Source organism: Drosophila santomea, chromosome 3L, assembly GCF_016746245.2.
Source record: "Drosophila santomea strain STO CAGO 1482 chromosome 3L, Prin_Dsan_1.1, whole genome shotgun sequence".
In the NCBI taxonomy this organism is placed as follows: domain Eukaryota; kingdom Metazoa; phylum Arthropoda; class Insecta; order Diptera; family Drosophilidae; genus Drosophila; species Drosophila santomea.
In genome coordinates, this window is record NC_053018.2 from 21,193,638 (window position 1) to 21,210,621 (window position 16,984).

At 39.4% G+C, this 16,984-nt stretch overlaps 1 protein-coding gene across 6 annotated transcripts in view; it reads left to right on the top strand.

The window, feature by feature from the left end:
* Nucleotides 1-2,397: 2,397 nt before the first annotated feature.
* LOC120448469 (heparan sulfate 2-O-sulfotransferase pipe) overlaps nucleotides 2,398-16,984 on the top strand; it is a 39,207-nt gene continuing 24,620 nt past the window's right edge. For all 6 annotated transcript variants that reach the window (XM_039630487.2, XM_039630488.2, XM_039630492.1 and 3 more), the window contains exon 1: nucleotides 2,398-2,644. In XM_039630487.2, coding sequence (XP_039486421.1) covers nucleotides 2,556-2,644 — 89 coding nt within the window. In that variant the 5' untranslated portion in view covers nucleotides 2,398-2,555. The remainder of the gene's footprint in view (nucleotides 2,645-16,984) is intronic.

Consider the following 16,984-nt stretch of genomic DNA (forward strand, 5'->3'; position numbering starts at 1 on the left):
TAAGCCACCGGTCTGGTGCTTGTGTGGTGTGTGCTCTGTATCCCGCAGATTTCATCTCCTCCCTCGGACTCCCCAGCTCTGTGACTCCGTGTTTATGGCCGGCAGCTCTATTTCTGGCCCTGGCAACTCTGGCCTGTGGACATGGCCAAAATGGCTTTGATAGGCGTGGGCGACAAAAGCCTCGGAGATCGTCTACGAGGCGAGGCAAATGAGTTTTTGTAATGAGTTGAAAAACGTTTGATAACTAGGTGAATACTAAAAAAAATTATATTGCAGCATAACATAAAATGGAGGGATACAGCTTGAAAGTGTTACAAGTATTACTAGCTTAATTTGCCTCGCTTCTGCAAAAAAATGTAACATAACCATTTTAAAAGTTGTTTGCCCATCTGCCACTAATTTAATTATAAGCCTTTTAAGGAGACTAGAAACACCATTTAGTGATTATTTTAATTTATTATTTACACATTAAGAGTTAATCTATTAGATATAGAGTATATATATAGATAGATCTAATAAAAGTATTCAGTCTAGCTTAATACAATTTGTTGAAAATATTTGCAAAATTGTACGCACCATCATATATAATTTAAATTAATTAATAATTTCTTGAGGAGTATAATTAATTCGACATTAAATTCCACGCAAAACACGGATGTATTTACCATGCCAACCAATTACCATGGACAACCTCGCTGCATTAAATACACTCCCGAATACTGGGCAAATATAATATATACGCACACCTGTCACAAACTCTCACATTCAGCTATTTGTATTTGCACCTAGGGCCAATTGCAGTTGTTTACAATCGAGTTGGCCAGCTCAGCGCAATCGGCACAACTACAAAGGGACAGTTGGCAGCAAAAAACCATGGCATCGGACCGAAGAAATAGCCAACTTACTGTGAGCGACCACATTTGGACAGCTGATAAACTTAACCCGAAAACCGACAACACCGAAAGCCAAACAACTCGTCAGCTTTCAAGTTTTGAAATCAGAGAAAGAGTCTGATCATTCGCTAGCTCAATTATCTCAATCGATTTGGACAATCATCAGATGCAATAGGCAGCAATTTGCATGTTTTAAGCTACTGACTTTCTTGGTGCTTGGTGCTAACTGCAGAAATACCTTTAATTATATCCATATAAAACCACATAAAAATAAGACATGTGCCGCCAACGCATTTCATTTTGATTTTATTTTTATATTTTGCCTGGTTTTATGTTGGGGTTGGCGTTTTTCCATTTTTTGCCATTGTTATCGAGAAATTTACACGAATTTTCAACTTGTTGCTGAAATAAAAAAAGTTTTATAAGTCTAAACAATCAGTTTTTTGTCGGTCCTAAAAATGTAGACCTATGCAGATAGTTGTGGGTAAACGCTTAAGTCCGACAGCCGTCTGACGCCAGTCAGCGGACAAGTCAGTTACAGTGTGAGTTAAAAGTAATGGAACCTGAAAAAAGGTAATTTAAGTGAATATATTATTAATTTGTAACTATAAGAAATCATACAAAACATATATTCGTAAAGGCTCTGCACTATTGCAGTCACATAAATAATAAAATCGGACCGAAATCGGGCCAAAATGTATAATGACATTCGCAAAAGATTTCTTTGAGCCACTGTGCCATAAGAGTCAACAGTTGAATAAGGGTCAATGAGCTTTGCTTTGTGGACAGCAAGTGCGGAGATCGATGGAACCCAGCTCTGTTAGAATCTTTAGATTTGACTTTGGCAAAAATGAACCATAGATCCAAAAGTTGGCAGCCGAAAGAGGCGAGAAGCCAGAAATCGAGAAGAATCTAATATATATGTACGAATGGCAAAAACTAATCGCTGGAAATTACAAAAGCGGGAAGGTCAACTTTTCGGCTGTCCATTGGGGGGTTAAAAGGTAAACCTGTTCTTAATTCAAATTATCTTCCTCTATGAAAAATACAAAAAAAAAGCAGAACTGATCTTAAAATTCTTATTTTTGCCAACGTGGTTTGGTTCGCATGCAACATGTTCTTTTAAACCGAAAAAATGACTATTATGGTTGGAAAACCAACTGATCCAATAGAGGATATTGAAACAAGTGCCCAACAGTAGATTCCTTGCGCTGAGAATAAAGGCACTCTGCTGTTTGGACGACCTAAATAAATATGTCTAAGTAGATTAATGTCAGATGTCGGGTAATAATAAAAATGTTGCCACAGACAAATGGGCTACAGTCACGTCCACAAAATCAGTCAGCCCGCGCACAAAGAGCGTTGAAAGAGCGAATAAACAGAGCTGAAGAGAGTCGAAGAAAATGGTAAAAGCAAACAGTGGTAAGCCGCCGCTGCCAACGTCTTAAAGTTGGCCAAAAAGGCGGCCAAGAGCCCCAAGGAACATTCAGTCAAGCCGCGATCGCCGAGCTCTACGGACGTCTATTTCTAAAGCTCTAAATCTTCGAGTCGTGAATCGGAGTGAATTCGAGTGTCGACCGGGAAATTCTTTCGGCCAAGAAAGGTCTTTAAAAACTAAGATCTCAAGCGATTGTGTTTTTGTGTAATTGACGTTCTCTGTTGATGTCTCTGAACGCCGAGCGATCGTACAAAATGAAACTGCGCGATGTGGAAAATGCCTTCAAATACCGGCGCATACCGTATCCCAAGCGGTAAGTGTGATCTCCACCCGAGAAAAAGGCGGCGGAGAGAAGATTTCTTTCACTCGAGAACGGAGTTCGTTCCAAAGAGGAAATGCAATTGAGTTCCAGTTTCAGTTTAATTGAAAACCGGTCATAATTGCCATTGAAAGGCCCGAGAATCGAGTTGGTACATCGAAGATTGCCTTCGCCTGAGCGCAAAAGATTAAAAATAATACTCTGCTCTCGATTCTCCATAAAAAGCGCATAACTTTCCGTTTTTCGCAGCTGGCTAAAAGTGATAGCGTTTCAGGGTCGTTGCATTTGATAAATACAATTAAATAAAAACTCCAATTGCTGGCCAGAGCAGTTCAAACATTTTTGTCGGACTTTAAGTAGTGCCAGCAAGTAAATTAATTGCAGCTACTTCTACACTTGGAGAAATCCGTTTGATATAAATAAAAGTTGGATTTTTTATATTAAATTTAATTCTATTGGTTATATAATTAAAATAGTATGTAGAAGTATATATAACATATTTTCAAGCCGTTTCGAGATGCTATAGCAATGCACAGCTAACGTTTTAGAATTATTGTTTATTAATTCAGTACATTTAACTCAGATATTTCTAAACATAAAAAAAATTACGGAAGCTGGTAAGAACTTCCAAGTACTATAAAGAGTACGGTTTTTTATTTCTTAAAACATAATTTTTCTTAATATTGAATAAAAAACAATTAAAAACCAAAACATTTGGAAGACTTCTTAAAAGCGAGTATTAAAACTTCGTAAACACTGTAATCCTATATTTACATTTAAAGGTATTACAAAAATTGTTGTGTGCATTTGCGGCAAACGTTTTTTCAATCTCTGCTCTAGTTAAGAGCTACAATCTTATTTCTATTTTTTATTGCGTTTTTTATTTACAATTCTTGTCATAATTCATTTGGTGTAGCAGCTTGAGGCCGCAGATGAAAAGGAGGAAAACCACAAAAGCCGAGCTCACTTCAACTATTTCAAGTAGCCAAAAGAGCCGTGCCTTCCCACCGTCCATTCCTACCACTGCATTGTTTGGGCCAGCATTTTTCGGTGTTTGTTCTGGCCTTTTACAGAACCCAACTCGGTTCAGTTCGGCCCAAGTAAGCTCAGATAAAAGTTAAGAGCCCCCAACCTGACTGCCCGCTCATTAGTCGATGGTTGGTGTTCGACGGCCGGCGGTTTCTGCGGCCGCCCATAACAATTTTGGCTATTAAAAGGTGTTTAGGCCAGTGATCTGAGCCACTACGTCCGCTATTGTGCAAGATTCGCTCTTTTTTACGTTTGTATGGCCAAATTTGTTGCAACGAGTGCGTCGAGATGTAAACTAATGATATACCGACTACACATGTTATGGACTAATTGGCTTTTGGGAAACTGTTTTTTTGGTTTTGTTGACTTTTTAAAAGGGTGTGAGAATTTGCTTTTCATTAGGGCAAAGGTGGTGGAGTCATGGCTTACAGATTTTTGCGTATATGTAGATGCAAGGTCTAATAGTAAATACTCGAGGCTTTGGTTCAAGCTAATGGCTTTAATAGTGATGTATAGCATTATTATTTTCATATCCCATTTATTAAATCTCAGCAAGATATCGTAGTCAAATAACTCCACATTCCTATTAAGCCCTCCGTTATTTTCGCGAAGCGACGCCCATTTCCCGTTTATTTGCAGAACAAATTATTACATTAAATGTATGAATTACTGGCATTAATTAAACACATGGCTTAAATGTAGATATGTGTGATACTTTCGTGATTACCGCTGGCTGAAGCATAAATTTCACGCTCATTTTGACAATTTTATGCAGCTGCAAACTCACAATCAATCAGTTGGCCACTCAGTCAGTCTGCCAATCAATCAGGTAAACATTTATTTTTTATCCATTTCCGATTGCCAGGCGACTTAGTGAAAAGAGTAATCTTGCCATTTGCACAACAAAATGGTGCAAATATTTGAATATGGATATGATTTATCGCAGGACATACGAATTCGAATACGAATCCTGCAGAGAAAAATAAATTCCCGACCATATTGATGCGTGTACTTGCATCGTTATTTGCACAATTCTTTTGTACGCTCTCAAATTGATATTAATTAATGAAATTAATTGGTTTTGCTTAAATAACTCGCCGACAGATGTTTGGCAGCTTCATTATCCGGACACGCGATAAATAAGCATACGTAGAAAATGAGTTCGTTACCCCCAGTTGAGAAAAATATGTCAAAATCGATTCGAAAAGTCAATGACAATTATATGCTCAATGAGTGGAATGAAATGCAGTTATGCAATAATTTCTTTCGAATTAGCATAAATTACGTTTCTGATTTGGTTTCCGTTGGGATTAGGGCTTACCTAATACGACACTCACTCTTGTTTTCACTGCAAGCCGAAGCGTGACAAAAATTATTTAGAACGCCCCAAAAGCGGGCGAGAAGAGGGGAAGAAGGGGGGAGAAGATTCAAGCCGGGATTGAGAAGACTGTAGCTGGCTCTTCGCTGCCAAGTCTTTCTTCTATGAGCCTTTCTCACCCATTCTTCTCTTTCTTACCAGTTTCTTTCTTTCTCTGGGCGCCGCGATATGCAGTCACTCACTCTCTGGTAATTATATTCAGTGATGTGATTTGTTTTTCTTTTCTTTATTTTCTTTCGACTTTTGCATGCCGTTTTGTTTTATTTTGCCTGTCTTTTTGCAATGGTAATGATGCATATTGGGAGTTTTACTCGCTGCCGGTGGCACACGGGAAAGTTAATTATTGCTGTCCGTCTGCGGCGGGTGGCAAATTAAAAAATAATTATTAACAAAAAATATTTGCAAAATTTTATGTTTTTAAACGGCAATTTATGAGAATATTTTTCCTTACACACTAAAAATTTAAGGAGTTTAAAGCTATAGGGCTTAATATTTGACTTTCTCTCCCCTTTTTCATATTTTTAATGGCTAACAAGTATTTAGTAAAATACTATTAAAAAGAATGAAACAAGTGAGTTTGGCTTACACAATCTTCTTTACACTTTTTAGATTTCAGACAGTAAACCAAATCAAAGAAATATCTTTAAAACCATATAATACTAATATTAAATCTAAATAATTAGCTGTCCCACAAACATATTTAGCTCTTTAATATAGAATGTTCACCTTCACAATTATATTTTCAAATAGTTTAACCAGCAACCAAAGTTTACAGAATAACGAGAGCACACTTTAAGCCCGTATTTTAAACCATTTTCCACAAACTTCACACCTAACCCGCATGATCAGGTGAAACTCTAGGCCCTCTGCCCACATTTGGCTCCCTTTTTCACTGATAATTTCGCACGCAACTTTTAGCTAGTGAAAGCCCACAAAATATTCACATGTTTTGTATACATTATAGCAATTTATGACCGCAGCCGTTTAGCACCTTTCAGAAGAGATGACCAGCAATTTTACTGGGCCAATTTCGGAGAGCAACAAACGCCCACCGGTAGTCCCTAACTATGTGGCTGTTATTAGTTGGCCGTAAAAACAAAAACTTCGGTTATGCCTGTGTGGACATCAAAAACAACGCCCTCTCCCACGCAAGACTTTTTCTACATTATGTAAAAACGGTCAAATGCTGAGCTGAGTTGTGTAGCAAACACAAAATGCAAAAAAATTCGCATTATATTCAGCTAGTACGTGTATTACGGAGACTCTATAAGAAAGCCAAAGCTGATTAACACAATCATGTGAAAAATGTGCAACACTTTTTGGCTAAAAATAAAACAAGTGCAAAGAAATACCCAGACGCAGCAGACAAGTGGAAATTATGTGTATAGCTTTCACTTGATTTACAAATATGGGCTTTGGGACAAGGGGCGTGGCCAGCGATGCGTAACAGCCGAGAGATGATGACAATGATGAATTTTCGTCTTCTGACGGACTTCAAGTTTCAAGTTTGCCAAGTGTAAATAGGTGGCCAAAAAGTGAAGTTGGGTGGTTCGAGAGGTGGTGTTAGTTTGGAGGTGGATCTAGTTCAAAGTCATTGAACACGGCGTTTAAAATGAAATAGTCATGGCTGTAATCAAGGCAAAGGTTATACACATTTTTTCATAGGCGTAAGTTGAGGGACTTATCATAAATGTACAAATTTACTATATTCATGCCAGGCCTGGTTTTGCCAAGGGTATAAAATAGCTAATGTGACCCAGGTGGCGCATCTTTCCAGTTTGGACAATTGATCATCAACTAATTACCCTTTCACCGCGCTGATAAAAACAATGAAAAAACTCATTAATAGCACTTCAACCAACACGGTCCCCTGATTTATTTAGACACTTCCTTGCCTGAAAAGACTTTCATACAAATTATCTTTATGCAACGCACAAAATGTTTGAAAAAGCTCATAAACCTCCTTTCAATTTGTGTTTTTCCCCAAACATATAAAGATGTTGTTACTCGTACTTTCTCACAAAATTTGATTGTTTTTGATCAAATATGCATGCAAAATGCTATAAATAAGAAACCAGGCTAAATGTGAATAAAAAGCAAAATGTGTGTTTACTTGTTTGCGACCGTATTTCTTATTTCGTTTTTTTTTTCTGTTTTAAGTTTGCCAAATGCAGACGAGGCAAAATTGAATTTAATTTATTTGCCGCTTCTTCACTCTCACACAGCGAAAGTGAGTTAACGCTTAGCTTCAGATCCGAACTTGGTAAATACCTCGAGTATGTAAATCACTTTTTACAGCCGGCGAACTGGGAAGATTTATAGGCACCAGCTACTTGGGCGAGCAGAATATTTTACGGTGGGACATGTCTGGGATCCCAAGAGATAGATGCCCAGGTGGGAGGTGCTCTTAGCCATCGAGTGAAAGCATTGAACTCCAATTAGCGGGCGCATTTATGATTCTTTTCACTTTCCTGCCAGTCAAGCGTCCAGAGAACTTTCGGTGTTAATTGTTAATAAAAGCTTTGATCCACTTCTAAATTTTAAAGAAAATTCTGAAATATCTAACAGTAATAATGGATAATATTTAGAACCACCTAGAATGCAGGTAGCTAAACAAGTTTAAGTATACTTCTCATTTGTGTGCCTCTCCCTTGCACTTGAGAAGTCGAACAGACTCGCCAGAAAAGGCCATTTCGTCAAAACTCAAGAAACTAGAGAAAAACTGCAATAAACCAGTTTGATAGTTGGCAAATATTGGCCAAGACCGAAACAAATGCACTTTCAAATGCAGGCAGAGTCGAGTAGTCGAAACAAAAAGGCGAAGGCAACGCCTGGCCAGAAAAAATAAGTAAGACTACAAGATATCGTGAACATATAAAGAGTGCAGTCTAGAAACCGACCCCCGACAATGGACCAGGCCAAAATTGAAATTGTAACAAAATGCTCACGACAAATATGCGGTTTTTGTCTGCCCCGCCGACTTGCAAGTTTTTCCCCATTTTCCGCCTTCCTCTCTCGCACGTATAGCTGCAACCATACCTCCTGCCTTTCGACTGTGCCACTCCAACCCAAAGCCAAAAGCTGCATCATGACGTAATGACCACATGAAACAACCCGGCCAAGTCATGTGCCTCCGCTGGCTTTTAGGCTAAACTGAACCGAACTGAGCCGAACCGAACTGAACCGCAAACGGGAAATCGGTCCACGGCCCGAGGAGGATCCCCAGCCTTACTATAATTAAATATTTTCTTAATTGCGCTCTCTGCGGTCTTTTAATTGCCTGGGGATTGGAATTGGCCTAGGTTTGACAAGTATGAGTGAAAAACACTGAGATCTGAACTGCCTTTTTTCGAAGTGGTTATTGCAGCTTTAAACGACCATCAGGACTAAAGATTAGAGTTATTATGACCCACAGATAATTGGGGTTTACGATGCTCAAGCAACAGATAAAGCTCATGGGGAACTAAATGTGATTTGGAAGGTGTCAGATTGAGGAATGGTAATGCAAATGGTATTGCTAAGTGCAGTCATATCTAAATAGGTTCTAGAGATAACATACTAAAAAACTTCAAATAAATCTGTTATGATCACTTTTCAAAATTTGAAGTACTGAAATTAAATAGTACTTTAAATGTAAAACTTAAGATATTTTAAGCAAGTTTAAACGCTGCTTGCAAATAATTTTATTTACGTTGCCCGACTACCCACCGATCAGATTTTAAAAGCCCGCTTATGCTAATGGTGAACCTCCTTATTTTCAATGCCTAACAAATTGCATAATGGCTCACAGTCCCAAAAATAATGCCATTGACTTTATGGATCATTAAAGCTCTGATTTGATTGCCCGAATTGCCGGCCGCCGAAAGAGCTAACGAATTGAAATTGCTACGTAAAGAAAGTTAAATTGATCCCTAATGAATGTCGGATGTAGTAACCTGCCACCGAACACCCCCAATAAGCGTTGTAACACAATATTGCCCCTTTACACCGCCCCCACCCCGCATGTGGCAGCTGTTGGTGCTCGGTGAAAGGAAGTTGGAGCATCAAAATTGATTTTAATGATGCCTTCGTTTCGGATCGCTTATCGGACATGTACCGAACATCATGTTCCAAAATCATAAATCTTGCTATCATTTCGTTTTGTTACCACCTGAAGGGACTGAGTTGGGTGGTTTTGGCCAAGCATTTTTCATTTATCTGGTCTGGCCAAGACACGAGTATGTGGATTCGTTTGAGGAATGAATGACGAAAGATGCCCTGTCGAGGTCACAAGCTGTGCGTGTACTTTCCACGGCCACAGTTTTCGAGTGTCGAAGCACTGTTTTCATATTAGGTGGGGCCTTCCCCATGTGGCAGGTGCAGCAGGTATTCGCCTGCCTTTCACTAAACAAAAGCCGAAGATGCCAGCTGAGTTTAGTTTAGCGCTAGCGAAGCTCACATCTTTTGTTTGCTTGGTCCGTCTGCATTTCTATCATAATGTCAGAGCTTAGTTTAATCCCTCCCGGACGTCGAGCATACTTTTAATTAGCCAGGCCACGTGAAGCTTAAATTAATGTTCAGCGGGATTTTCATTTCGAAACTTATGGCAATAGCATTTATGAAGAGGTATTGCACACAAGCAACTGGGCTGCTTCAAAATTAAAAGAAGTGCTTATTTAAGATATGCATATTTTTATTCTGTTTTTAGTGAATATAGCTGGTGGCACTTCAAAATGCAGGCCAATTAATAAATGTCAAGCTCGATTAATAGAATTTCCTGTTCGGCTGATTATAGCACTTAAGCAAAACTAATAGCTAAATTTCTTAGAACCATTTGCCAGATAAATCAGCCGCTCCAAATGGCCGACATCCTTTCTCTCTCCCAATGACTTCCAATTAACATAAATGCAGTGGCAAACATACGACAGACAAATACCTGCGAGGGAAATTGAATTGCTTAATTAATTTCCACACTCGCTTCCTTGTTCGAAAACAAGAGAACGGAACCGACAGGCAAATAAAATTCCAGATAAAATTTCATTTTAATGCAGCTTAGTCTCGTTCAGCCAAAGATGTCCCACAGGATGCATATCCATTTTTTCTGCTTTTCGTTCCTTCTCACTGGGACTTTTATGTGCGGAGCGAGTTTTTCCTTCGTTTGCCGGTTTAGCAAGTTGCAGAGGAGCTGGCGACCTACTTTTGGCATCGCCTCTGGTTGAAACTGCTACTCGAATCCAGACAGGGGCTATAGACGAGGAAAAGTCGGAGATCTTTGCTGGGCGGTGGCGAAAAGACAGCGAACTGTGAACAGCGAAATCAGCTGCCACCAAGGCGAAATGTCCCCAAAGTTAATTTCAAATTCTTTTTTATTCAAATTGTTCCTTTCCAATGTTACACGTTATTCTTCACCAAGAGTTGTTGAGGTCAAAAAAGCGGATTTGGCTTAAAGAGATTGATTTATATAGCCCAAGGGGCTAGTCAAGATGGCTTATATTTTTTGCAGTGCATGTTGCTCGGTCTGTGGCGCCACTTTCTTTGGCGTCCAGTTGACTGGTTGACACCAATTTGAATGGCAAGTTTCTGTCAGGCGGCGCGCTCTTTTTACATCACAAATGAGCAGAAAATCGGATCGGGTTCGCCATGTGAAAGTCAAGGAGTGATACAAATACTTAATACTTAAGCGCCCTCCCACCTCTTCAGGTGGGCCCATCTAAAGAGGTGGTTTCGGTTAACGCAAATTGGCGAATATGGCCAATGGGGATTGAGCAGCTGCCGTGGAGAAAGGACTCTCCCCTTCGTCTTAGCAATCGGCAGAGAAATTCAAGGGGCGGCGATTTAACTACCTTTGGGCTGTCCAACAGCAAAGCTTGTTTTCTGGCCTTAATAGATTTAATTGGAGTTGTTTGCTAGTTGCAATAGCATTACGGGGCTCCCTTTAATAAAAATAGTTCAACATTTTGTACTACAAGATATTGTAAGCCCTCAAGACTTTGAAGCATAGTCGCTATTCTTTCAGAGTAAAACGCTCAAAAGCTCATGTGCATCAGTGAAACGTTTTCATAGGCTTTCCGCCACGCTCCCCAAACGACATCTCCATTTTCCATATCACCCTATCTGAGCTTAAGGCTCTTTGCCTAGTCTTTGGAAAATTATCTGTAAACTCTCTTTGTCAATATCAGTTTCCTCGCCGCAAGTCGTTTCAGGTAAAATAATGACAATGCAAATGCTTATCATGGCCAGGGAAGCTCGGAAAAGCCAGCTCCAGTTTCCAACACGATACACAATACACAATACATATTTCACCCCTCCCTAATTTCACTTTGGAGTCCATGCAGGCGTTAAATGAGAAGCGTTTGACAACTGGGAAGGCCCCACTTCATCCCTACTGCCCCTCCAGTCGGATCGGATGCAGTTGCTCGGGGCGGCCAGAGATCAGGAATTAGTGTGCCAAGTTGTTTGGCCCGATTCCGCCCTCATGTTCTCATTCCATGCACAGAGACAAAATTAGGGTGGTTATCTGTACTGAATTTTCTGTGGCTAATTTCAATAGTTAGAAGGTATTTCTGATAATCTTTTCAGACTTTATTAGTGAACATCAATAAAATAATTCCTGTGGTTCTTATCAAAAATATATATATTTTTTCTTTTCCTTTTTCATGTCAAGTGAGAAGAGATTAAGTATACTTAGCCATCAAATGAACATATGCTATTCTATTAAGACTTTTCAACCTATGCAATTCCTTGAGGTAACTGATAATTACATTTTCATGTGTAAGCCTTGCCGCTCCCCTTTTCCGCACCGCACGCAACACACACACACACGTACACAGAGAGCAGCCAAAAATTAATTGCAATGCCGCAAATGACAGCGTCAAGTAGTAAAAGTAAGCACCCACGAAGGCGCAGACTTCAGATGTAGATGGCGTTGGAGGCCAAGGAGCAGGAGACTCCGAGTCCTGAAATTGGGTGCCTCTGCTAGGAGGCGTTGCAGGTGGGCGGGGGACGATGGGCGTGTCACGTGCGCCGGCTGCAACAAGGACGAGCTCGTTAAAGGAAGCGACAACGATGGAGACAACAGCAACAAATGCCGCCGAGTTGTTCGCCTCTGTTGTCGAGTGCGTAAATTTTGGCTGTTGCTGGTGTTGTTGCTACAAAATGTTATTAACATTCGCTGCAAGTCAAGGAAGGAAAAGCCGAGAAGGGGAAGAAGGCTTAAAGCTGTCTTCGCCCTACTTTGCCGCCTTTTGCTAGTTTCCGCTTTTTGGTCCAAGTATTCGGTTGGCAGATATACATATATTGGAAACTATTGGAGCATCATTTCAAAACATACAATGCTGGTTAAATTGCCTAAACAGTATATACTCCTATATGTATCTTGGTAGCAATGGTAATCTCAATTAATAATAAAAAGTGGCTTGTAACATTTTTAAACCACTCTAATTCGTTTACCTGAATAAGCCGCAGAAAGTGTTCATTGTCATTAGGATGACTCTTCAAGCCTAGCCGCCTCCAAGATCTGCCGCTCTCATTGCTCCATTATGGCATTAAAAATCAACCTTCGCGGCGAAATCGGTTACCATAACAGTTAATTGTTTACAATTTGACCCACAAATGCAATTTGGCACACTGCTCGTACCACTCGCCTCGTCAAGGGACTTTCATACTCCAGCAAACCGGCAGATTTATGGCCATGATATGAAATTCGTTAATTGTCAGCACATCTCTTCTACCTCGTCTCCTCTCCATGGCCACATACGAATTCTAGCCCGGCAGTAAAACAAATGACAACTGGAGTGTGTTAATGGACGCCGTCAACATGTTGCCAGCGACATTTGTTGCATGCAGCACTTGCTCGAGTTGCAACACCTCCAAATTCAAAAAAGGGGTAAAGGAAATAAATGATAGAACCCACAATTCAATATAATTAAGCATAGAATAATAAATGCAAGACACGGCAAGGGGAAGGAGAAATTCCCTTTTTATTTCAACCTTTTTTATTTGTAACTATATTTTCTAGTAAAAAATAATGTATACACATTATATGTCGGTAACACGCGGCAAGTGTAGGTAAAAATGGCAGCAGACCTTAATGAATTTCCAGTTCCATTTTTGCCACAAGTTTCCCAGTACTCCACCCACAGATGTGTTGTGTACTTAGGACTTTTATGTGTGTACTAGGCGAAATTTAGGGGAAACTCGGGGCAGATACTTGAAAAGCCCGCACGTAGGTTTTACAACTTAATTACAAGCCGCGTTAATCTAAGCCAAATGAAGCTTCACCTCACTTGTTCACTTTTCATTTGACATGCGGGAATGGAAAAGTATATTTAAATGGAGCACAACGAGCAAAATGGGTGGAATGGCATTTTAATTGGATGCTTTAAAAAGAGCTATGCAGCCTAAGAACTTAAAAAATTACAACAATTGACTCAAAATGTGCTGGCTCTAAAATAGAACCAATAATAAGGAAATTAAATATTTATGATAACCTAATCCTTTGATACTTTCGAACTTTTAACTTAAACTGAAATTAGGAAGAAGCTTAGAATCAAACAAGTCATACTATAACAAAGGAGTGCCTTTATGCATTTGACAAACTAAAAACTTTTTAATAAAACGTTGGGCAAATATAGCTCCAGCGCAGAGACTACAAACAGCTGTCACTTTTGTGAGATACTTTCCATTCAATTTTTCGCCACCACGTTTTTTTTTTACTTTTTCGAAGACAAAAGAGCAAATTGTCTTACCACCGATAATCATGAGGGCGATAATGATGATGTTGCTGGCCAAGATTGACACTTTTATTCAACGACCATGACTGTGACTCTGACTTTTAGCCGCAGCTCCATTCGCACAGATACATCCATCTATCTGGCTATCTAACCACAGAGGAGCTTGCCTAGCTCGAAATTTTTAAAAATGTTATAAAGAATTTTGCAATATGTGACGATAATACACTTAGTTTAACATATAGTTGAAGCTATAAAACACTCCACAATATTTGAATAAGTTTAAATATTTTATGTTACAAATTTTAATTTAGTGTTGTACACACTCGACGTTGAGAAGATGAAACCAAATATACATTCGTTCTATTGATGCCGCACTGTACCTATCTGTATCTATTTGTATCGGGTTAAGCAAAAACAATTTGTCGCTGGCAGATTTGCAGCGGAGCGTTGCAGTTGCACGTTCCTTGAAAACGCCGCACAATTCGCTATTGAAAGTTGAGTTGTATTTGTACTTTTTGCGTCTATTACACAGTAACCGCAGTTAGCCATTTGATCGAAAGGAAGACCTTTTCCCAGCACAGAATGCAGTGTCCGGTTGGGATTTTATTTTTACTTTTTACTTTTTAGCCAGCTTTCTTTTATGGGATCACGTTCTATTTGAAACGTGAATTATTCGCAACAAGCCAGCTGATGGATGGAAGTAAGTCATGATAGAAAAAGAGGAGAAAGGTGGAATGGGAGAACATATTGGGGGATAAAGCCCGACTTCGCAGATTCAACTCCATTTTTTAAGTGCGTGTTAAGCGCCACTTTATGCCACGCGGTATATGCGATATGGGGTATGGGATATGCGATATTCGACACAGGCGTGAAATGCCTTCGGAATATTTTCTTTTCTACCAGCATCTGCAGTAATCGTTTGGTTTTTGATTGTTATTTTGCGGCTGTTGAACGCTCCGGCTGGCAAAGTCATTAACTCTTATTTGTTGTATTAAATTTTACTTGAGCGTGCCGAAGCAGATTAAAATAATTTCGGGCAAGTCGTCGCCTTCGGCTTGATTGTACGAGTATATGGATTTCGAGGCTGCACTCATTAAACTCGAAAGCTAATGACTCCCTAACATGGAAAATGGTGAAAATAGCTGAGATAGCCATTATCCCGAATTTGAATTTATCCATGACTTTATTTAAACATGTTAAAAAGCCTGTAATTATAATTAATTATCTAATAAATCTATTTAAATTAATAACAAAGCATTTTAAGCGCGTTATAATGGATCAAATGGATTTTAAGTTAATGAAAATAGTTTATTGCAAACTTAATAGACTATAATGTTCCACATTTTTTGTGGCAATAATTTAGGTTTCGGAGCTCTAGTTTAAACCGCCAAAAACGCTTTCCTCATTCAAAGCCACTACCGAAATTCCATTAAAGTCCAGGCAAATTTGTTAGACCATCTCACCCTGTTTAAACATTGTCTAAAAGCAATTGTGTTGACCTAACTTTTTTCAGTGCCGTTCGCTTGTTTACTTAAAATTTATCACAATTACTTTACCACATAAAACGCAGTGAAAAACGAGGAAAACAGTTTCTTTTTTTTTTTTGATGAGTTTTTAAATGCTGACAGAGGCTTGTTATTAGAGTAAACAAACCACAGAAAAATAACGAAATAAAAGAGCAGCGCCGAATGCAAAGAGAAAAAATGAAGAATAATGGTAAAATGTAGTTCAAAAATGGCATAACATTTGTGAAATTAAAATAAACACAGTTCCAATCTGTGGACGATTGTTGCTGCTTTTGTTTTGCGGCTTCAATTAAATCATATGCCAAGCTTTGCTGGCTTTTCAGACTGCTGAAAATTGTTGCTATTTCCACGGCTATACCTACTTATACAATACAATATCAACCCGCCCCCGAGACTCCGACTCTTTTCCATCCAAAATTGGGAGGCTACGTGCAAAAACAAAACCGAAAAACTGAAAAGAAAAACAATTGCATAAAAAATTCACATGACTCGAATCGTAGCGCTCGTCTCTTTCGAGATTATACAACTTTCTAATCAAAATATTATTTTATTATTATTACTCATTGCGCGTTTTTGTTTATTTTCGAACCTTGCTTTACTTCACTTTTGGTGGCGTCACTAAATTCAATTGCTCAATTGGCTCAATCAGCCGAAACTAACATTTTTATCTCAATTTTCTTCGGTTACATTTTGGACACAGAGCTTCCGGTACGCACTTTTCATCTAAGATTTGCTGTGAAGTATTACTGCTGGATGTGGGTCAGCTTTGGCTCCATCTACTGCCAAGTAAAACCGAAAATCATCGACAGGGGCACGTAGAACGTTTTAATTACAATCGGCCTAGTTTCACTTTGAGCCGAGATTTCTGCCCTCTTGCTGCTTTTGCTGATGTCTATCTATATGCTGGCCCATGTCATGGAGCCTGCTATCAGATTAGAGTTAATAGTTTTATTGGGAGTGGGCCAGGCGAACTCCGCCTGTGGACCAAGCCCGAGGGAAATGTGATTACTCGTAAATGTGGCCTGAGAGGTCTTTGCATCGCACAACGGCTGGTAGATCTTAAAGCTAGAAGATTTTGAATTTAACTTCCTTAAAAATGCCTATATATCTATGAATGCATATAAGACATTTGATAGCCCTGGCTGCCAAAATCTCTAAATCTATCTCAAAAAATATCCATGATGAATTCCCGGGAAACTATCTGCAATGACCCCAAATGTGCCCACCGTCTTGGGATAAAGCCTAACGGAACCTTCATCTCAGAGATTGAACCCTGACCCCTCGACCTCATTGCACCTCTCTATGCGCTTCTCACACACTTTTCCTACAGGCTTACACAATCCAAAACGGAAGGCCTCATTAACTGACCTTAGTTGACAATTTTAATGGGCTTTTGAGCCGGACCCACGAAAATTGCCTAATGAAGTGCTCGTGGATTGCGAATGCCAGTCAAAAGTCAAGCGAAAGGTTCCCAAAAAAAGCGCTGTCTGAAAGTTTGTTGAACTTTTGTTACGCTAAAAAGCCGCCAGCGCGAATAAAATTCAATTTCTTTGCATACCAAATCAGGCAAATCATGGTCTGACCCGGGGGCAAACTAGTTATAAAAAGATCTGCCGCCTAGTGCTTGAGTTATGTCATGGTGCCAGGCGTTTCCTCCGAAATGCTAATGCTCAACAAAGAATAGTTCCAC